At 41.7% G+C, this 23322-nt stretch overlaps 1 protein-coding gene across 1 annotated transcript in view; it reads left to right on the forward strand.

The window, feature by feature from the left end:
- ARHGEF4 (Rho guanine nucleotide exchange factor 4) overlaps window positions 1-23322 on the forward strand; it is a 221455-nt gene that overhangs the window by 13748 nt on the left and 184385 nt on the right. The window contains exons 2-3 of the mRNA XM_019289481.3: window positions 632-667; window positions 16601-16681. Coding sequence (XP_019145026.3) covers window positions 632-667; window positions 16601-16681 — 117 coding nt within the window. The remainder of the gene's footprint in view (window positions 1-631; window positions 668-16600; window positions 16682-23322) is intronic.

Genomic DNA, 23322 nt, shown 5'->3' on the forward strand with positions numbered 1-23322 from the left:
AGGGTGTGTGATCTTAAAGAGAAATGGAGAGAATATTAAAGCATACTTTCTAACTGGGGTACTGCTAGGCAGGAATTCTGCTCCCATCTTTTTTTTGCAGCATATGTAGATAGTTTCCTCTCCTCCCTCTTGTACTGAGCTCCTCTCTAAGTAACTGGTTAGGTTAAGTTAGGTTTTCCTTTTCTCTCTCGTTGTTTAACCCACCCTCTCAGAAAGAGTCCTGAATACATAAAAAGCTTTTGCAGTGTGCCCTGAAGCATGTCTGCTGATGAAGCACATACAGTGTAATTATGGACAGCACGATGCAGCATCATGAAGTGTCTTTGTTTACAACTTCTCTATCAAGAGAGTATAATGAACAGATTCACTGAGGAAATGCAAAAGCAGATGCCTTTGGCTGGCTCCTGTTGTTTTCTTTTTGGCAAAGATAGAGGGACGAATCTGCTCTGGGACAACCCCACTGAAGTCAGATGAGTTACACCAGGAAGAAACTGGAACTTTTTTTCTTTTCTTCTATTTCTTTTAATTATTTTTTCCTTTTTTTTTTTTTTTTTTGTCTGGTTGTTTGTTTGTTTTAAAGAACAGTTTCCAGGTCTCTTTTCCCTGACTGTCACAATTTCTCTTTCCACAGAAAGCCTATGAGAAAAGACTGGCTGCTTCTAAAAAGGTAGGATATCCTTTTAGTCACTAACAGCTAATTTCCTCAGCTGCATAAGTTCTATATATATCTACCAATGGATGTAATAATAGAATTATCATCTAACTACTTATATTCAAAAAAATACTAAAAAGCTAAAATCTTCATTACTGAATGGGACAGTAAGAACAGATTGTGCTGTGAGAGAGATGGAGTACTAACACACAGCTGTTCTGCTTCAAGTGCATGAGGTGTGCTCAGAGCTGGCCTAGGCCAGCGTATGGTATCACCTTGAAATGTGTACTCATACCTGGCATGTACTGAGGTGTAACACTGGGCAAAGCTTCTGAGTGCAGATGTCTGTGAAAGCACCCTATTTCATATGTCTGTGAAATCATTAGGGAAGAGAAACCTGGGGCAACTCATAATATCATGCATATTTGCAAGTGATAATCTTTAAAACAAGTTTATTAAGGTAAACTGGAATTGCAAAGTGTAATAACAAAAGTTAGCAATACTGCTGCTGCTGCTTTCTGCTTGCTCGTGCAGTGACCATATTTCTGGGTTTTTTTCTTCTACTGAGGGCCTGAATGGTGCCTCTCATATAAAACCTACCATTTACAATTTGCCTTTTGCTGAGGCCCCCTTTGTGTTCACACAAGGCAGCTGGCAGGAGTGCTGACCTCCCCGGAGCAGAGCCTGCCAGCACTGGCTAATCAATATTCAGTAGAGTCGGCTGCTCATTGCGAAGCCATTGATTATCTCTGGAAGGTTACTCCCCCTGTGTGTCACTTTTCAGTCTCTTGCCTGTACCTCCTCTCCACCCCCATTCCAGGCTTTCAAGAGGACAGAGTGCTGGGATGGAAATGAGCTTCCCATTCAGGATCTGAATAGTTTGTCGTCAGATGTCAAAACAGTCTTTTGAAAGAAGCTGATTTCCTCACTGCCAGATTTTTGTTTATACCACTTGTGTGCTTTTAATATCTGGGATACTTTTAATGATTGCAAGCTGTGGCAATTGAAGCATTAGTTGTATTTGACTCAGGCAGGTTGCACTAAGCCTTGGTTTCCTGTGACCAAAGGACATTTTTTGCACAGCTGTAGGTGACCTGTCTGACCTCTTACATGGAAGGGGAGAGCTATGATTTCATATTCTATGCTATTCAAAAGTAAATGAACAGGGAGACTCATAGAAATATAAAAACATGGCACAAATGCCTGCTTGCTGGTGTGCACTGCTCAGAGCATACCCAATTCCTCTTTAACACAAGAGAGGAGGCCAGTGAGGTTTGTGTGGCACAATACCTGCCCATTACCCTAAAGTGAGTTTGGTAAAAACCAAAACAAAGTCTCTCCTTTTAAATGTGAATTGTCCATTTAAGGCTGTATTCAGTCACTAATACAGCAGTAAAGAACTGTGAAATGAATATACAAGTCTAAACACTTGAATTTATTAGGAGCAGTAGAGTCGAGGTACATAGACTGATAAAAAAGAGTTACGGAAGGAATTGTTTGGTTAGTTTGATTTGGTTACTTTGATTATAAATATAACATTAACAATCACAGCAGAGATTACAGGTCAAAAAGGCAAGGTCAGAGGTCTCAAAAGAGGGGAGTGGACAGGTGGAGCTAAGTGGCAGAAGGGTAAAAGAAAGGCATTTGGCACAGAGTAATTGCATTCCTATCTCCATGACACTGATCAGTCCAAATCCTTTCCAAAGAGCAGAAACTGCACTGTGTTATAAACTGTCTACATTAGCAGAAGAATCGACCTTGCAGCTGATGGGTAGTAATTCAGTGTCCAACTTCCTGTTTGTAATAAGGAGATTGAAAGTCAGTAGCTCTCAAGCTTTATCCTGCTTGTCTCTTCTCAGCTTGTATTTAAGGCATCACTAAATCCAATCCAGACACTTCTGTCTGAATAGGAGTACAGTCAGCCATGCAAGTCAGAGTACGGCAGAGGTTACTAAGTCAGTGAAGGTGAGCATCTATTCTTCCCCTGTCCTTAGCACTGAGGGAGGAGCTGCTGCTGCACGGGGAGCAGACCTGCTCTCTGCTTCTGGCCTTGTACTGAGTGCTCTTGTAGTGGATGGCACTATTCAGTATTGATAGAACAATACCTAGGCCACACCTGGTCAGAACCTTGCTTTGGTTTGTCTTGGTTCATCTCACAGAATGGGCTGCGGTTTGTCAGGTGCTGATGATTCAGCCCGCATCTCCAAGGACTAGCTCAGCACTCAGCACTGTGACCGTTGTCAGCAATCTGGTCCTGTCTGCTAATACATACCAGAGAGATGATGACAGGGATGTGAAAAATGACAAGCTGGCATTAACTGGGTTTTTTTTAGCAAGGGGGTTTCCTGTCAGCTCCCCATCTTCCTGAACAAGGCATGTGACACAATGGACCTGCCTGACTGCCAGAGAAAGTTCAGGTGTCATTAAGGGGTTAAAGTGAAAGTGGACAAGGGAGAGACAGTTCCTCAGCCGACAGAGAGGGAGCTGTCCCTGGCACTGCAGAAGAGTGACTCCACATGCCATCCTTTTTGTCAGGAAGTACTTTTTTTTGGTTTTGTCAGCCCTCTGGCACTAGTTAGTGTTTTACCTATTGCCTGTAAAAGGGCTTCGTTTGGTACTAAAAGGAGATCCCTGAGACATGGTTTTGTAATAAGTTTGGAACCAATGACATTTACATCCAGTTTGTCTTTCAGCTGTCTTCAACACACCCGAGACATACTTAAAGGATGATGTGAAGGACTAACACTATGCCATGGTTAGAGAATATTATCAGTGTACTACAAAGGAAATCTTAACCCAGACCCTACGGTTCCCATTCCTCTACTTGGCAGAACCTTCCTGTCCCATTTATATCTACATTACCCTGTAGCAATCTCTGCAGTGCTAGAGGCAAATACTGAATGGAATGTGTTTCTAGCTATTGCTGCTGATGGAGCAAAGTAAGTTGGGACCAAACTGCTCACATCAATCGCCAGCAAATCGATCTGATGTAGCAGGAATATCTGCCCTGTATCTCCTTTCCACTTGTGCTTTAGGATGTAGTGAGTGTTTAGGGAACCAGAGTTCTCTTGGGGCTGCAGTGACAGCCTATAGGTTAAAGAGCAGTGACCTCTTTGTGAAACACTGTATGAAAAATCTCCAAAGAGACATGAAATGCCCCTGAAGCCATCTTATGTGTTTGGCAAGTAAAATTTAATCAGATTACACTCACATTTTTCCTTCTGCATTCTTCATTATGCTGACTATGCCTACAAGCTGCACAGACGTTCCAAGTGATAGAAAAGAAAGATCTCGTAACGATGTCTGAGAATATATTATGTTGAACATGAGAACCCTACATTTGTTTCAAGCATGTTTTTTCAGTGGAGAAAAAGTATGCGTTTCTGTCCTGGCAGCAAATGTGGAAGGAGAACACAGAGGTTAACTGTGAAAGGCTTTTTGTAAAGTGCCATGTCAGTGTGGTCATGAAGACTAAATGAATGTAGGACTGACCTCCACAAGTGGCAGGTGCGGAGCACGAGTTCATATATTCAGTGTAGCAAATGAAATATCCTTTGGAATTCACAGGTGTTGAATAAAATTTTGAAAGATCAAGAAAAGTTTGGCAATGGTGTTATACTTGCATTTTTAAAAATCCCTCCCTCAAATAGATGTGAAGTAATGGCTGGTATTTTGGGCTATGGGGATTCTCAGAGCAACTGAAGGTCAGTGGCTGTCTGCAGACTTCAGACTGTTGTAGTGTAGGTTTGAACAAGTGATTCTGTTCATATTGGAGATAGCTACAGTCCCTGAACTCACATGGACCTCATTTTATTACAGGATTCCATAAAAAAACTTTAGTATATTACAGTATGGAAGTAATAAAACTCCAGCATCCAGAATTGTATGTAAAGCCAGACTTTCGTAGCAGGTATATTGTGTACATGCTGTTACGTACCCTTACACTGTTGTGTACTTATCTTTAAAAGGACTGGTCAGAAAGCATTTTCGGTAATCTTTGCCCCCAGGCAGTGGGCTGTGTCAACTGTCAGGGCAAAAGTCAGCATTTCCCATTATAAATGAAATATATTTCTAGTAGATAGAGACAAGCTCTTGTCTTGCATTACCAGATACTGTCTTTGATTAAATACTAGTAAAAAGGCCCACTAAATAATGCCTTGTGTGTTTGTAACCTGAATTATGATAACAAAGATGCTACAGATCCTTGTTGCTTTCCATTTTGAAGTTGTGCCAAGTATTGTCTCCTCAACTGATGAAGTGTAGTGTTGGTTATTCTCTGTTTGCCGTCAGTGCAAGATCGACAAACAAAGATAGAATCTGGGCTCATTTGTCCGTAGTTAGAACTTGTTTTCATCCTGGTACTTCAAAGGCTATTGTAGAAAGAGTACAGTGATGGTTTGTGCTTCTCAGCTCACAACAGGTGGAATTGTTGCATGCAATGATTATACATCTCAGGTATTTGCTCTGCGGTCAAGAGAATGAGGTAGTTTCATTGGTCAAACTTAATTTTAACATGACATTGGTATGTAATAAATTCACCTGTAGCTTTCTGATAACTTGATTTAGCTTTCAATGTAAACTTAGAAGCACTTAGAAGATGACCATGTCCTTTGAAAAGAAAGAAAAGAGACTGACAAAAAAGCATTTGTTGCTTAGCAATTTTTTATGATAGAGAACAAAACCCAAAAGACAGTTCTGTCCTGACACTCTATAAACGATATGCTTTTCTCAAAAGTCAGAAAAGCACATAGTTTGTAGAGAGTCAGGACAGCATTATCTTTTCCTTTAAATATGCCTGTACTTTTTTGTATAGAGTTGTGGGCTTTTTTTGTATAGAACTTATCACCATGGTGTCTGAGTGCCTTCTCCATGCATTCAGTCTTCCAGTATCTTTTCATGAGGTAGAAAGGAGAGTGAGGGGTGAATACAGTGAATTATTTGTTCAAGGTCATTCAGCAAGTCTAAGACAGAACAAGAAACTGAATGCAGATAACCTAACACTCATATATTTTCTATCCTTTATTTTAGGAATGAATGGATCCCAAAGATTGAAAGAAATCCACAATATTATTTCCTATAGCTATTGTCAGTTTAGACTGACTCAGACTTCTCCTTGGCATCCATTTGAAGTAGTAGATAAAAGGTAGATGTGTTCAACAGTAAGCCCCTGTTTACAGCATGACATTTGAGCTTGTGTCACTGCAGCCTCCTTTTTCTTATAACTGTTTCTGTGCAGTGTCCTCTTTGCCTGCCTGGTGCAGAGAATCACTTTCTATACAAACTGGTTGTAAACTGCTGGGCTTGCGGCCAGTGAGGACAAGGGGTTTGCCTGAGGGCAACATAGAGCTACTCCCTTCACACATTGCTGCTCTGGATTCCTTCAGTCAGCTGTGACCTGTTCCCCCTTGTTGCCACTTAGGCAAACAAGAGCTCCTGTTTAGGGCGACCTTGGCCCAGGAGCTCCTCCTGGTTCAGCATGGGAGTAACATGCATTTCAATATCCCCACTTCACATCAGCGTTGACATGTTTGTTTGTGGCTGTGCTAGGCACCATATAGGTAGAGAGTGCTGGGATGCTCAGAAGGATGCTTTCTTCCTGGTAGATGCCTGCTTATGGTGGTGATTTTCTCACTCTAGGGTTTGTCGCAAGAGTGGAGCTTGGAGCTGTAGCAAGGTGCAACTTGTTCATCTTTCCATTTGCCTCAGTGGGGGCAAAGCACATGGCTTAAAGATCCCTCACCCCCTCAGTGCTGTGCTAGTCTGGGACACCAAAGTATTTTGTTTCTCATTGCTTGGACTCAGTTCCTATCTTCTTTTCACGTGACAGAGTGAAAGATCCCTTGGGAATTTGTGCTCCCATCAGGTGCTTTACCTGATCCAGTATGATTTCAAATCAGAATTTGTCCACTAGTTTTGAATTTAGATGGCAAGTCAGAATACTGAGGAGTGTGACTGCACTGTATGTGGATCCTACATTTTCTACCTGTTGACCCAGTGACTCAAGATTATCAGCTTCAGTTTCCCTCTAAAATAAAACTAAAATTGGTCTATGATTTGCATTCAGGGAAGAGGAATTGCATTCAGAACAGTGAGGAATTAAATACTAGAAATTTCTTGGTTAGGTGAAATTGATGAATAATTTCATACCCACTCAGTTGCCACTGGAGTATCTCATTGTAAATTCAGGATCATAATTAAAATCCATAATCTGCAGGTTATACTGCTTTTAAAGTTACATATATGAAGCTATTAAACTACTATTTTCACCAGGTTTTCCTGGAGAAACATTTTCTGAGACTTTGTACCATAGACAGCATGTAAAAATATAGGAGGCACCTCAAATTATAGTAAGAAAAACCTGAGCTCAACCTATGAAGTATGAATTGCTAAAGCACACATTTCATACTATATTTGCTTGTTTGCAGCAAGAATGTTGCAGTTACCATCTATATAATTATTCACACTGTCTATGTTGCAAAGAGAATGGGGAATCTGCTTTCCAAACACAGATTTACAGTCCATTAAAGACTTCTGGTTTAGTGTACAGCAGGAGATACATCAGGAAACAAAGCTTAATCATCACCATCCAGATGAAAATATTTTGAAGGATAGAAAGTAATTCAGAAGCCCTAGATCTATTTCATTGTTGAGACTTTTCATTACCATTTGATGTCACCACTTTGCAGCACTAACCTGGAAGTCTGCAATAAGCCTGTATCTGGTGGCATACTCATACTTTTTATACCTTGTTGATGTTTCTTCATTACTTGCTGATGTCTGCAGCATATTTGTGTGAAAAATAAATTCAGACTGAGGTCTTGCAGTAGACACTGCAGAAAATATATGAAGGTGTACAAAGTTAAGTCCCTCAACCATTTGACAAAGAGAATCCCTAAGAATACAGTGCTCTCTCCCTCCAACACCTAGATCAAAGTATTATGTACTGGAAATGGCCACTGCCCAGCCTTCACCACACACACACTTTACAGAACATTATACACCAATTTCTGCTGTCACAAACTTCCCAGTCATTTATTGACACTTACTGAAATTGTTTGGGTGCTCAGAGTTTAGTAGGATTTTCTTTTCCCATACAGCGTTGGAATAGTTTTTATCAAAATATTCATCCTTGGAAGGTATGGATGTGTTTCTGTTCTTATGTGCATCCCAATCCATGGAAACTTAACCTCTGCTGCCATCACATCTGTGAAAGGAATGGGTTATTGGGAGTCCTGACTATCCCAAAATGGGCAGTGGGGGAATGCAACTGTACCCAGTATCAGAGTTAACACTCTGACTACTGAAATGGCAAAGGACCATCTTTTACAGTCCCAAAGAACTTGAAGAATCACTTTTTAGTAAGTTTTAACTTCGTTCCAAATGAAATGAGGCAGTTGAGAGGTCTATGTCTGTCTGTATTGCTGCATATACCTTTTGAAATTATTGACAGTTTTTAACCAAACTGCAAAGAGAGGTAGAAGAGTATCAAAGTTTTTTGCAAGTTTATAAAAACTGGCAGTTAAGTAATCCAGGAATATTCAAATTAGTGCTCTTACCAAGGGAACTCTCCGAATGTGTGTTTTTATTGGCAAGCCCCAACTGGTCAGTCAGCATTTATGGGTGAGAACAGAGCTAATGTGGTGAGAAAGGATATATTAGGGGGCAAAAGTCTGTAGGAAACCAGGCTTCATCAGTTCTGTCTCTTGGGGAACAAGCTATTGTTTAGCAGAGCACAGAGATGCTGCATAGATGTGAAACTTCAATTACAGTTTAGCTTTTGTCTTTTACTAAAAGAGTGTAATGTGTAGAGACGCTTTCAACATTTGGACAGTGGAGCTGAACAGAACAGAGACCATTATATGCAATATCTGTCAAGACTTGTGAATGGTCTGTGTTAGCCTGCCAAATGCAAATGAGGATTATCCATTCATTTAGTCCAAGAGAGAAAATGATATAACTTTTTTGGTTCAATTACTTTACTGTGACAAATAAACAAAGAAGAGAGGACTCCAGTATGGCAAATGGTCAACTTCAGATAGCTGTAAGGGCTGTAGGAATCACACTGCTCTGTTAGTAAGCCTTATTTCACATTCTTTGCTCATAGTCCCTACGTCTTCAAAGTGATTTATGTGCTGACCCTGTAAATAGAAAACCTTGTCAAAGAATTGAGACCCAAGTCTCGCTTATTTGCCTTGGACTTTTAAGGCAAGGATATACTCATCTTGGTTGGAATGTGGGTTGTTCTCAAGCAGCCTGAGCTACCCGATTTTCTCTCTGCAGTATTTCCAGTCAAAGCACTAATGCAATTTTGTACATCTCTGTCATGAAGTAGAGACATTTCACTATTTCCATGGTGATGGGTGGGAGTGAAAGGGATGTAGAGCTGAAAAGAGCCAGCTAGTTTCCAGCACATGAGTCCCAAGCACTTTGCAGAAGGAGGCCACAAGGAGAGGGTTCAGCAGCTTCTCTGCATCTCAGCTGAGTTTGTGAGGCTCACCTGAGGAGTTGATAAGGCTCTGGGAAAAAGATGGGTGTGCTAAGGGGAAGCAGACATGCATTTATGCATTTGTGGTTGCTGATAAGGTTGACCCTCTCAGAGATGGACAGGGTACAAAACAGTCGAGCATCTCCGAAGTGGCGGGTTGGATGCCATTGTGGTGCACTCCCCTGGCTGTTCTCTGTTGCCGGTTCTCTGTTCTCTGCATGTCTGGGAAATACTCAGCAAGGCAGTGGGTCCAATTCTGCCCAGAGGTCAAGAAACTGCTATAAAAGCAGGCTTTCACCTGCGTCACCTGCCCCACAAGCTGGAGCTTTCTTGGAAAAGTAGCTGCGCTTCTGGCAAAGCCTCATGTCCTCACTAGCACCATGTTACAGCTGCTCACTCAGCACAAAAACCTCTTGTCCATCATACAGAGATCACAGACCTCCAGTACCTGTAGCTTCAAGCAGGTTTCATCAGTACCTTTTCACTGCAAGACCTAGGAACTTAGTTTAGAAAATAAGAAATGAGGTTTGTTATCTTTGTCTCACAAGAATGTTTTTTTGAAAGATAACGGACTATTTTGGTTGAAATAGTTATTCCAGAAGCCCGATTTGGAGAGGCACTTGATGTGTGGTTCATCTTTCTTTCCCAGCACTGGTGGGTTAGTGTCATCCCCCAGACCTAGCTCAGTCCAAAAATGTATTTGCTCAGATATTTTTGAAGGAAATGGAGTGGGGGCAGCTTGCCCTCTGCTGGCTGCTGGCACCCAGACATTGGAGGAAACTCCTCTGGCAGCACAGCCAGGGACTCCGGGAGGTCAGCTCGTGATCTGCCTAATTCTGCTGGAATATAAACTGGTTAGACCCAGATGGGTGTCGACATAAAAGCCCCTTCTTTAAAGTGACTGCCATGGGAAGTGTAATTGTCTGTCAGCAACCAGCATGAGCAGTAGCGTAACCATCCTCTGACTTGAACTTGAACCATCAGGTGTCAGCCTAGTTCTGTCTCAAGGGTTTTCAGTGCTGAGTTATATCAGTTATCTTCTTTCCAACAAGCTCCCCTTCTCTGTCCCACCATGCACACAAAAATGAGGGACAGGTGCTCCCAGTGAAGCCAACAGCACCTTCATATGCCCTTGGAGAGAAAAAATGAAGGGATATTTGGGTAAGTCAGGAATGGCTAGTACTGCTTCCTGCATGTTGCTGTCTTTTATGACACTGTACAACACACACAAGCTGTGCTCTCCTCCTGCTCTCTTGACCAGTTGCAGAAAAGGTGACCAAGAGTAGCACAGTCCCTCCCAGGGCTCCACTGTGCACTCAGGATTATACACAGCTTGTGCTTCCATACTCAAACTTGTCTGCCCTACAGCTCCTCTGTCCTTGTGAACTGGTTCTTCAGCCGCCCTGAATTTGTTTTGTCATGACCTTCTGTCAAAAAGAAAAACTGTTTCCATAACCCTTATATTTCATGCTTTGATGTTAATCCTGACATTCTTTACCTAAATCCAAATATGCATTGCTCTTACAATTCTAAAGGGAAAATACTTTTCTTGGATCTTAAATGCCTAATTGCATCTGACTAAACAAGACCACCTTAAAATAGACCCCAGAAGGAAAAGATCCAATTGTTGGCTTGTTAAACACCAAATTTAAACAAAACCCTGAAGAAATGAAGGGGTGGCAGTCAATGGTGTTACAGTTGGATAGGGACTGATAGTAAGAAAAGTGGCATATGTCCAGAAGAGGCCCACAGCAAAAAGAGGGAATCTGGCTCATATGGAGAGTGGGATAAAGTACTGCAGAAACTGATTTGTATTTGCAAATGAAATTTAAGAGAAAAGTGTGCATGTATTCTGTAGTTGGAAGACTATTCATTAAATAATATGAAAGAAAGTGAAGAAGAAAGTAATTATGATGACAAGAAACAACTCAAAACACTACTGTAATTTTTCTTTAGCTCCCTGAAGACTGCAGGTCTTTGTGTTTCAATGCATGAGCTACTGTTTGGCATGTTTCCTGAACCACTTTGTCTATTCACTTCTTGCTAATGTGAAAGTGCCCAGACTCCCTGGAAAGGCAGCTTTGTTGGAAACCTTTCATTATCAAGGATTAGCTGTTTGGTAAACCTGTGTCCCCTTTAACAGTTTGACGGGAAGTGGCGACTAATGAAGGGCTCATTGTGGTGGTGCTGTGAGTGTGGGACTGGAGGCTGTTTTATTGCTCAACTTGCAAAGCAGGGTCCTTTGTGCTCCCAAGGACTGAAGGGAAACTGAGTCATGCCCTTTGATTCTGCTGAAAACATGTGGCGAAAAATATGCTTTCCATTCTTGGTGCTCTTGCCTTGCTTGTGGTCTAAAGTCTTTATGTATCTGGGAATTTTGTTGATATGTTACAGAATATGTGTGTAGATTTAAAAAGGCTTGTGTCAATGTCTAGGTACAGCTTACCTGAAACCTTTCCACATCATACCAATATGAAAAACTGAAACAATACAAACCACTAAGTGCCTTTATCACCTCATAGTAAAGCTTTTTAAAGAACCAAATCTGACATCCTCACCCCACCTCTAGTCAGGTAGAAGGCATGGCAGACAAATACAGGATTTACGTCTTCACTGATAAACTTGCATATGTGTTTTAAATCTCAAGAGATATTTATTGAAATCCTTTATGAAAGTAATGAATGAGAAATCCATTCTGTATGAAAAGTGTCCAAGTACAACTTAAATCATGAAGAAATACTGCTGAAAATCATCATCAGAGTCTGTGATGTCAAACAGGATTCTTTTATCTCTAATATAAATCTTTCTCATTGAAACTCCCATACCACTCATAACCCCAAGGATGCCCAGTGCCTGCAAATGCAAAGGAGCAAAGAAAGGCAGCTCTGTAAACCACATGGGCAAGAAAACAAAGCCCTACCCACAGCCCCCAGCTAGGCTCCATGTGTTTGGGGAGATGAGTGTGGAAGCACCCAGGGAATGGTTAAAGGTCCAGAGACAGTTAAGCACCAGTGCTATTGGATGGTGGGGCCAGGTCAGTGTGGAGCTGCTCATGTTCAGTTGAGAGAAGGCCCCAAGAATATGGCTTGGAATTTGCTCTCCCCCTCTGTTAAAGCGAGTCAGGCCAAGTGCAGAGAGTGTCCCTACTGATCCAGAATGCAGGTGACACAAGTGGTTCCTGCAAGGAAAGTGGCTCTGTGTGTTATCAGCTCTGTCTGTGCAGGAAGGGCAGTCCCAGGGATGTTGTGTGTGTAGTTGGGGGATTCATGGAAGAGATTGTGATCTAATGCAGAGTTTTGAACTCATTATCTCTCCTGCGTTCAAAGGCTGCAAGAACACTAATCATGCACATAAACCTGTGTGGTGGGAAGTGGCTGGAGAGTGGCCAACAGTACAGAGGGTGCTGCAGCCCACATCTCACTCTCCCACTTCCCAAGCCGTGCCTGACCTCTCAGCTTCACATGCCTCCACCTGTCCAGTTGTATGGGACTGTGTGAACACATAAGGACTGTGTTACTTTTTACTGGTGATCCTCAATAGTTTTTCACTGTAAGCATTTTATGTCTCGATGCCAAAGTGTCTCCATACCATTCGTAAAGGGAGGAGATGTGGCGCTACTTCTATACATTTTTGTGTAGGTATGTAAGCGAGTTTTAGTACCCCAGTTCCCAGCACAGTTCAGGGCTTTGTGGTGGTGCAGGGGGACAGGGCACCACCAGGACACAGGACAGGAGCTGTGGTGCTGCTGGTGATGGATGACAGAAGTGCGAACCAGGCTCTCCATCTTCAAAACTAAACACTGACCTGCCTCTTTATTCTGGCAGTCCTTCTGTCCCCCAATAGACACATACAGCATAATGCCCCATTTCTAAGATGCACCTATGATAAAAGATATACTAGAGTCCTCCAACCACCTGTCCCTTGGCTAAGCAGGAGGATACGAGATCATTTTGACAGACGCAAATCTCATTCCCTGGGTAAAACTCTGGCCCAAGCTTCTATCCCTGCTGCTGCAAAGCCACAGGCTCTAAAACCTGGTCCAGGTCTTGGCCCCAGTAATTTCTCCAGGAGCACAGCACCTCTGGCAGCACCATGGTAGCACACTACAGTGACAGCTCCTCACTGAGCACCCCAAGACTATTCCCACACCCACGGGCTTACAATGCTCTCCCATCTACAGCACTTAAAGAACCAAGACTGGAGCCAGATCCTGAGACAGGCCAACAAAGTGTCACATTTTTTTCCTTTTGCTTTGCACAGCAAAAACAAGGCACTTAGTTCCCACCAATCTCTTGGGTGTTTCTCCAGGGAGGTAGAGGGGCAGGGCAGACCCTGCCAAAGGGCTGCTCTGGCTGGGTCCACCCTGGGAGGATGCACCAGGGTTCATCCTGGTTCCAGCGCGATGTGGTGATGGGCAGGGGACTTGGAGCAGGGAGATCCCACTGAAGGACCCCTTCTCACAGTGAGTCTGTGATTCCTCCTGCCATGCTGAGTGCCATTTGAGCTGTCCCCTCACTGCTGGGTTTTTTCCTCTGTCTTGCTTGGTCTCGGCTCTTTTTTCTTTGGTGAGGGGTGGAAGAAGGGGCAGGGAGGTGTTGTTGGTGTTTTTCTCTCATGTTTCTAGTGGAGTGAAAACGTGTAGAATCATAAAATGAGGAGACAGAAAATGACTTACTGCCCCACACAGCCCAGCCCCTCAAACATTTGTGTGCCAAGTTTGAGCCTATTGCTTGCTTACCTGTCCTTGCTGTCCTGAACACTCATCCCTTCACTTTGCGTGGCCATGACTTTTGCCTGCAGACCTGGCATGCCCCTGGACAGTGTTTCTATCCTGGTTTTTGTCATTTCCTCTGTTGTGTATTGAGCTTTTGTGGTCTTCCTTAGACATGGCCCCACAACCATCACCTGTGTGCAGAAGCTGGGGATGGACTGGCAAGTGACTCGAGTGTAGGCACAAGCATGGAGCTGCCCAATTAAAGATTTCATTGGTCTCTCTGAAGATGAAATCGTACCAGCATGTAGCCAAACTCAGAGAGAAGGCAGTAAGAAAAATTCTGTTTAATTATTATAGAAATTACAGCTAGAGAGCCCCTTTCTGAGTAATACTGAGACCTTACTTTAGGGCACTGCAAATATGATCCTGGTAAGTTTTAGAAGTACTGGACATAAATACAGCAAGTGCTGAAACCCCCTTGTCAGCTCACATAAAGAGAGCTGCTGTGCTAGAGGGGTGTCAACCACTCTAGCTCAGCCTCACAAAGCTCTACTGCCTCTGGGCAAAGGGTGTCTGCTCAGGGATTGTTGATCCTAATTTGATTCTTTCTGGCCTAAGTCCCAAGTTGACCATACACAAAGAGCAACAAGATTTTCCTGCTCGGGGCTGTTCTGCAGAACCTTCCACCAGAGGGCAGCTGGGAAAAGGAATGTGATGGACTTGCCTGGCTCAGGATAAGACAGCAGCTAATTCGATGCTAATTATTATGCTTGTAACTTCCTCCCTAACCAGATGCAATCCCCTTCAGCCATTTCCAATGGCATTATGCCTAGGGAATGCTTCCCACAATAAAAGCAAAGGCAGCGTTCTTTCCCAATTGCCCCAAGATCCATTCTCAGATGTAATCTGAGCTAGACACAGTACAATTAGTTATTTGTGTTCCTGAATTAGCAAAAGACTAAGCTTTAAAAATCCAGTAATGCCTCTGAATGATGTGTTTGCAATCAGTTTATCCCTGAGCTCCATTAGTTGCAGATCTGGTATGCTTTGTGCAGTCTAAGGTGGGAAGAGCAGAGGAGTCAGCAGCTTTTTACTTAGCACTGCATCTCCTCTCTTTATGAATTGTGTGGACCCACTTTGGAGCCACTTCTAGATATAAAAAGCCTATGGTGAAAAACTATTGTGGGATCACAAGTGAAAACAAGTAACAGCTGCTTCCTGGTGTAGTCATACATGAAGAGTATAGGGAATGGAGCAAAACTACTTGTGATAAGTACTTACTTTGCCTTTCCTTGTGATGAAAGAAGGAGCTACTCAGTTACAAGACTTGGTATCCATCTGCACTACCATATCCCCCACTCCCTGTGGCCATGATATGTGCTTTTGCTGTTACATATTATAGATAATCACTGAAGACTGAAACAAAAGATTCAGTGTTTTTCAAACTGAGACAAGTAGCAGTTCTGAGCACCCCCTAATGACTAATCTCAGTCTAATTGTGTTTTTTCTTTTCATACTTTCCCTTTTGCAGTTTCTCTCATTCGGTTTCCCTTTTATTTATACTGTTACTTTCTCTGGGGAGAGAGATTTGCTCTTCCATCTCATGTTGAGGCCGAATTCAGCTAAAGTCAATGAGGTCTCTACTGCACTAACAGCAGTTCTTACTGTGGAAGTGAATCGGAATTCAGAGAAGCCGGAGCTTGATGATGGTTGCAATTGAAATATTATTTCAAGGTTTTCATGTCTCATGTTGTAAATGAGAAGCTACACCACTGTATTCATCTGTCACAAAGGTAGCAGAATCCTCTTAGTTATGACAAATTCCTCTCCCTCCAGAGATACCACTCATGTTAAACCTGAATGTTTGTTACTTCCCAAGTTTTGATAAAGACCTTTCATTGAACTGAGAGGAGGTATGTCCTCCCAGAGATGTAGGCATTCTGCCACTTGTTGCCTTCTTTGCAGTTTTTGACTGGGAGCTTGACATTTACATACCCCTGATGCCTCTTAGTTTATGTGACTGGTGTCTGATGATTGGGACAAACGTGGGAGATAGCTGGCAGAAACTTTATCTCCAGATGACAATAGGTTGGAGTCAGATGGATATGGAAAGAGTGGGGGGATAAGAACCTTAAAGAAAGACCAGTTAACCTCAAAGGCATGTAGAAGAAGTGAGGAACTGAGTTCCTGTCAGTTTGCCAGACTGAGAAACAGCAGAAATATCTTTCCTCCTAGAAGCCCATAGTGGTACCCAAATGAAGCCATAGGTTATGCAATGTTTGGCTGCTGGCAAGGGAGCACGGGCTGTGCAATTCCTCACCAGCATGCCCTCGGTTCTCCATGGACACAGGGCTCTTTTGGTGCCTAACACAGTTGCTTGTTCCCTCTTCTCTGTAACCCAAACAAAGACGATAATAAACACAAGTCTTAAGTGAGTTTTGTCCATTCCTGTGTTGAGTGAAGCATGGAACTTGCGAAAACTATTATGTAGTTAAAGACTGTACTTGAATACTTGAATACACAGTGTCACACAAGTCGCCTTAATTCTGGTGATTCTTAACGTTTGAGAGCCTCATTTTGCAACCAGAGTGATGTTCCTTTAACCCTATTCTCTGTGAAGCGTTTTCAGTTAAATCAAGAAAGCTTTTTTTCCCCAAGGGCAGGTGGACTGAAAGCAACTGTATTGATGACTCCTTGTTTTCTAAAGGTCAAATTGACTTTTTAAATTTCTTCCTGTATCTCTGCACAGGAGTGCCAAGGAAGTGCTGTAAGAAGGACTGCTGGAGAAACAGAAGAGAGTACTTCTGAGAACACACAGTGCCACACTGAGGTGGGAGTCACTTCTGTTTGAGTTGGGATTGTGCTTTCGTTCATGGTATAGTCAGAAGAGCTCTTTGTAGGGACTGTAATCATCTGTGCTCTAACAGTTTAAAGCAAATTCTGGCTTCTTTACATGGAAATATTGGAGCATCACAAGAAAATGTTCAGAAAAAAATCTATTTCATTATGATCTATACCAGCTTTAAAAACTGCCAGCTGTCTTTAAAGAAATTTTAGAACATCCTTCAGTGGAAAGCTAATTTTTTAGCATAATTTTTCTGTCAAGCTCTGACAATACCAAATACACAAATGTAAGTTCACTCACTCCTCTTATGTATTATGATATTGAATTATGATAGGTTTTTAGTTATGACACTACAAGAAATATTATATACAGTGTAACAAAAGGTAATTTATTGATTCTTCTGAAGACAATGCAACCTAAGGGTGTTCAGCCCTTCCTAGGATTGTCTCCCACATAGGAACAAAAGCTACAGCTCAAAAGCTCAAAGCAGCAGTGGAATTTTTTTTGCATGATTATGAGCTATGGGGAATTAGCTGTTGTTTGCATTTGTCAAACTATGAGACCCCAGAACTGAATTCTTCTTTTCATATTAAATTGAATTGGATAAGTCAGTGTCTGAAACCTTGTACCTGGAGCCCTGTTTGATGCTAGTTTTACTAGTTCATTTCATTAATTTTTGTGGCACTATGTAGACCTGTTTTATGAAGGTTCATAATGCTCCCAGAGCACTCACACCTTTCTGTGTAATTTGTGTGCTTGAACTGTCACAGGATGTAAGTGCCTTCCATTCTTTGTGTTTGCTGTTCCATTACAGCAATACAGGGAGGCACAATTATTCTTGGGGGAAAGCTGGAGGTGCAACAGCTATGATACAGTTTGTCTCTGCTCTGTCTTTTCACATAATTGTTCACTTAAAATCTTGGTCCAGTTCTCCCATTTTTTTCTTCTCTGTTTCTTATTTACTACATCTCTGTTCTTCCCAAAGCCATAAAGTACCTCGGTTTCCACATGTGTATCTTTCCTGCTTTCTCTAATTCGGCTTTTTTCTCTGCTGCCAAAAGTGTGGTGTATAAACTGGAGCAAAGTTTCCAAGGTATAAAGGATACTTACAAGAACATCTTATGTATTGTTCTTCTAATTTGAAATAAATGAACTTTACAGCGCACAAAATGAGTGTGGTGATGCAAGTGGGACCATAAAGACATCTGGTCAGGAAAGTTCCTTTCTGCCATGTTCCCTTCCTTCCCAAGCCTGCTCATGGAAGAGTTCACACTGTCTGTAGCTAAAACTGACTCATTTAAAAGGCAAATTGCTCTGTCTAGGGAGGAGGAGGTCGAAGGACGCTATCTGCACTTGTGTGTGGTTCTGTTGGGGAGTCTTGCGGGGAGACTTAAGAAGTCCAATTTAGAACACAACTAAAAATGAAAAAATAAACCTATTCGCTGAATTCTGGGTAAGATTAAGAGGAAAGCTTGCCAGCCAGTGCTGTCAGTGGTCTGTTGGCCTGCTTATGGCCTTTCCTAGCAAGCACCAATTCGAAGTTATTAATACGCAGCCTCTTCATTTGAGTGAAATTTAAACAGCAATTTTCTCTGTCAGTTTAACACATGTGAACTATTCTCCTGAAGTCTGGAATTTTGTGGTGCAGATACATAAATATGTCCCCTTTCCTGTGCTCTCCTCACAAGAACCAGAACATCAGACAGCACCCAGTACATACTTACTTACCTTTGAAAAGGCAGAATGGTAAAACTGGTTTCATAGAGTTCCTGTCTGAGAGAATACCATTCTTCAAACATCCTGGATTTTAAATGTTTCTGCTGCTCCCTGGGAAAATAAGTAGTAAAACAAGCTAGTGCATATGTGAAACCAGTTACAAAAGTGAGTTGCATACCCATAAACAGTCTTAAAAGTGTGGAGCTTTTTCGCATCATGAAGTAATTTCTGTTTGCTTTTAACATGAGAGCTGATGATCCTTTCCTGTTGGAAAGGTGCAGCAAGTGTTTGGAAAGGTGAGGGTGTCAGTGTTTCAGTAATTGAACAGCTTCAGCTCGCTTCCTTTATCTGATCCAGAAGGTGCTGACTTACAAGCAAGTTCAGAGCAAGGCAAACAGCATTGAGAATCCCTTGAGCTCAAAAGGAATATTTAAATTTCTGACATCTCAAGAGTGGAGAAGAACACTGTTTCTGGTGAATGCTGCACATCATATTTAAAACCTAAACATTTTGTGAGTCCTGACCCCAGTTTGAAAATAAGGGTCCTAAAAAGCAAACTGTGAAACGCTATTTGAGATCACCAGCCACTTTGTAGAGATTTAAGAGCCTGTCTTTAGTGGTCCTGTTTCAAAATTTTGGATTAGGCTTACAGTCTCTACAGATCCTCTCTTCACTAATGAAACTGGTTATTGTTTCAAACCCACTATGGACATTTATAGTTTACCAAAGTTAGGACTCATTGGAAACATTGCTTTCACTTACGTTTAGGTCTCCCTAAGCAAGCAAATTTTCCTGGAGTAATGCAGATTATCAGTGGAACTTATAGGAAAATTCATGTCTCCTGAAATCATATCTCATATCCTCCTATCCCTTTCACTGATTTGCAGGAAATGGAAGGAAAGTGTTTCAGCAATAAATCAAAGATGAGATGAGCCACATAGGCTTATGTGATATAGAAAAGGTCATGGAGAAATTCAGATTGTTTTTCAATCCTCCTTTTCCTAGTTGTTGTTCAAGTGGATGTTACCTACAAAACCTGGGATCCTTGGAAGCAGAAGCACAAATGCTATTATTTAAAATAAGGATTGCATGGAGTTAGAATGGAACCAAACCAGTCTTGTGTGTGGTTTGAACTACTGGTAGAATAATAATCCTTATAAAGAGCTGTGCTGCAGATGCTGGCATGAAAATGATCAGGGTATAAAAATGTGTAATACAGACAGCATTAATGTTGCCTTAATTAGAAGTTGCTTACTTGGTGATAGCATCTAAATGGAGATACAGTTTCTTGAAGATTTCAAAAAAAAGAGCAGATTTATGCAAGGAAAGAGTTGTCCAAAGCTAAAATGATTTACCCGAGGAAGAGGTCGTAGCATTACGTAATTGGAAGCTATTTAATTTAAAGAAACAGAAGGCACAGATGTTTTTCTATGTGGATGTATGACCTTAATCAATTAGCAAATCAGAAATGAACTTTTCCCAGCTTGAACTGGAAGTATCTAGAATTTGTTTAATCTTGAATGATCAAATACATTAAAGCCTTTTTCTTCTAGTACACGGTGGTTCTACACAATAGCTGGGAGAAGAGTATTAAGTATTATTATTATAATAGTGTTGTCAAGACATGAAGCAACATACTACTTTCCTGATCTGTCAACACTGTCCTAGGAAGTGTGAACTAAAGTGAACTTCTATTTGTAGGAAAGATTGTTGGGGTGACATTTTCCTAAAAACCAGCGCACAGCACAGATGAAAAAAAAAGTAATAAAATACTGTTAACATCAATTTGCAGTGAAGGCAAGATGGCAGATGGAGAACACAGCAAAAAGGAAGTTGGCTGCTTTCCATGACATTCTACAGCTTTCACTGTCTTGGGGCTGTGCAACTGGTTTTCTGTGCATGAAGCAGATGGGATACAACAAGCTTAATCTTGTTTTTCTTGATGTTGTGACTCATCTGAGCTTTAGTATGTGTGATTTGGAGACCATGGTTAAACAGCAAGGACTGAGAGGACATAAGGAATTAGACACCCTGTAAGTCAGTGGACAGTCCAGCCTGGTCTGGTCCATCGCTGAAAACCTTAGAAACACAGCTTTTCTAATTTGATATATTCCACAAGCACATGGCTGTTTCGTTGGAACCATTTTCAGTCTGTATTATACTTTGTAGGAAAGAACTGGTTTTGTGGCGAGCCAAAGGGAGTATCTGGCAGGCTATGAAACTGGTAGCTAACCCTTAATGACTCAGAAGAAAGCTTTGTGTCCTGCTTTGACTTACAGCTAAATCATAGACAATCAAGCTGGCTCTCAGTCCCACTATTAATGCCAGGCACACACAAACAACATACAGCTTGGGATGCAGTGACATCTTCCCAGTTCAAAACATTTACATTTCTTGCCTGAACTGACAGCATTCTCCCTTATCTTCATCTGCCATGCTTTTACTGCTGATTGGAAAGAGATTTTTGCAGGTTACTTCTGCAAGACAGACCTGGTGCAGTGGACAGGAGAAGTAATGATCAAAGCAGGCTTAGTGCTGACAGATGGGTGTGTACAAGCTTGAGCTTGCAAGTACTTAGAACTGCCTTGGTGCATAGGCAAAGGCAAGCCAAAGTATTCTCATTGTCTGATACACACACTGGGAAAAATTTGGCCTATACTGTAAAAATACTTTAAACTACTCTTCATGGGATAACATGACTGATTTTTTTTTTTACTTATGCCTTGAACTGTCAAAGGGATGTAAAATACTCAATAGCAGTGTTTCCAAAAGTAAAACATGATGAATCCTCTACACATGGCTCATTTTAGGACATAGATTTTTCCAGATTTCCAGCTTTTTTTGTAAGAAAAATAAAGGGTTTTTAGCCAAAGAGCCTCATCCTCCATTCTTTTTACTGGCATTGGTGTCTGGGTTCTTTGGGCTGTGAAGACAAAAAAGCCTGGCAAACATGAGTTCATTCAAGTGTATAATGCTCTGCATCTCTGACTTTCTCAATTGCTGAGATCATCCAGATCCAGTTTTCCTCTCTGGAGGTGTGGTAATTATTTTACTTTTAACTCACTATCAACTTCTCACAGATTTTCCATTTCTTGTTATGGAAGGTTGCTATGAAAAGGTTTCAGAATGACAATGCATTTATTGTAGCTGCTTTGGGAAACCAAAAAATGAAGGATTTTGTAGGCTGAAAAATGAAATTAGTTTTTTAGTTTTTATTGTTTAAAACCTTTCCCTGGGTTGCTCCTGAGCTCTTCAAGTGCAAGGACTCTGCTCTTGGAAAGGTTAAGACACTGTAAATGAAATTCTGCAGTGCATGAGTCTCAGTGAGAACAATCAGTTGGTAAACGTAGCAAGTTACTGGGCTGTTTTTTCTCCTCTGCTCTGCTGAAATCCACCATTACTGTAGGACTGCTTGTCTCAAAGAACGGAAATGGTTATGACATCCCTTCTCAATTCTTCCTCACTGTTTGTTGGGATATCCTGTCATTTGGACTCTTCTGGACAGGTTGTTCAGGGTGTTGAGAGCACGATATAGCTGTTGACATAAATTTTATCTTACTCGGTCTTGCCATAAAAGAGTGAGCAAATACTTGGAGGTCCATAGCACCTGGAAGAAATAATGAATGTTTCTGGCCCTCTGGGTGTAGCAATTGTCTCCATTCAAGGTGGTGAGGAGAGCTTTAGAAGCTTTCAGGAGTTGGGGGAGAGGTTAAAATTTTAATAGCCAGGTTTGAAGCTGTATATATCCATTAGTGAACATGGATCTCTGGAAACTGCAGATGCCTTGGGAGAGATTTTATCCTGCTCTTAAAGTCAGTGTAACAAGCCTGGGTATTTGGCCACTTGGTATGTCACTTGGCCCATGGTATACGTAAAAAATTACTATCCAAACTACCTCAGATGCATGAGTCTGAAAAGATATTAGTGTCAATTGACATAGGTTGTGAGCTCCTATGATCACCCAAACTGTTTCTCTTCACCCAAGCTTGACAATACTGAACTGAAAATAATGAAACTCCTCAATGCAAACAACTGCAAAGGCAGTGAATGCAGGCTGCAAGTCAGAAGGGTCATTTTGTCTGGTGCTTTGTGCTTAGCATTCAACAAGAGCAAATACCCACTGGGCTTCAGCAGGCAGAATTGAGAATACAATGATGAGGCCTTATGATCCAAGTAAAATGGAAGTGACAACATTGCTCCAACATCACTCCAACATCACTGCAATGAGAAGGCTGCATAGAGATTGGCTACGTATGGTAGCTTTATCCCACCTGGAATAAATCACAGCCATGAAAGTGCAACTGCCTGACATCATCTTGATTTTCAAAGTGGTCCAGTACAGGTTGAGCTGAAGTGCATGTGGTCGCATATTTGCTCTTATTGCAGCATCAGTATAGCCTTGGAAATAGTGCAGCTCTCCTGGCTTGTAGAGCAGGCCAGGATTATAAAGACTGAGGAGAGGCCTAAAGTATCTTTTTAACAGATCTTCCCAGTTTTCTAGCATTCATCTAGCATGAATATGTCCCAGAGAGGAAACGGAGGCAAGTGAAATTCCTGGTGGGATTGAAGATTAGCAGCATTACATGGTTATGATTAATCTCTTTCCATTCTACACGCGTGTAGCTTGTTAATACTCCAAGTGCGCATGGACTTTTGTAATCTCCAACCATATCACTCCAGTGGATGCACAAATACTTTAGGGCACAGCAGGCAGAAAATCAGCAGCAGAGATGCACCTCCAATAGCAGTTATTTTTCCCACTAATTGCAAGTGTGTGGTACTGATCAGTGGCTAAGGGTGAATTCTTGGGTATTAATGTAATAGATGTCAGCTGCAGCATCAATACACACGTGGTTAATCTTTGGAATACAAATATTTGATGGTGACTTGGAACAGCTCAAAAATAAAAA

This window comes from Corvus cornix, chromosome 9 (assembly GCF_000738735.6).
Source record: "Corvus cornix cornix isolate S_Up_H32 chromosome 9, ASM73873v5, whole genome shotgun sequence".
NCBI classification, from domain to species: Eukaryota; Metazoa; Chordata; class Aves; order Passeriformes; family Corvidae; genus Corvus; species Corvus cornix.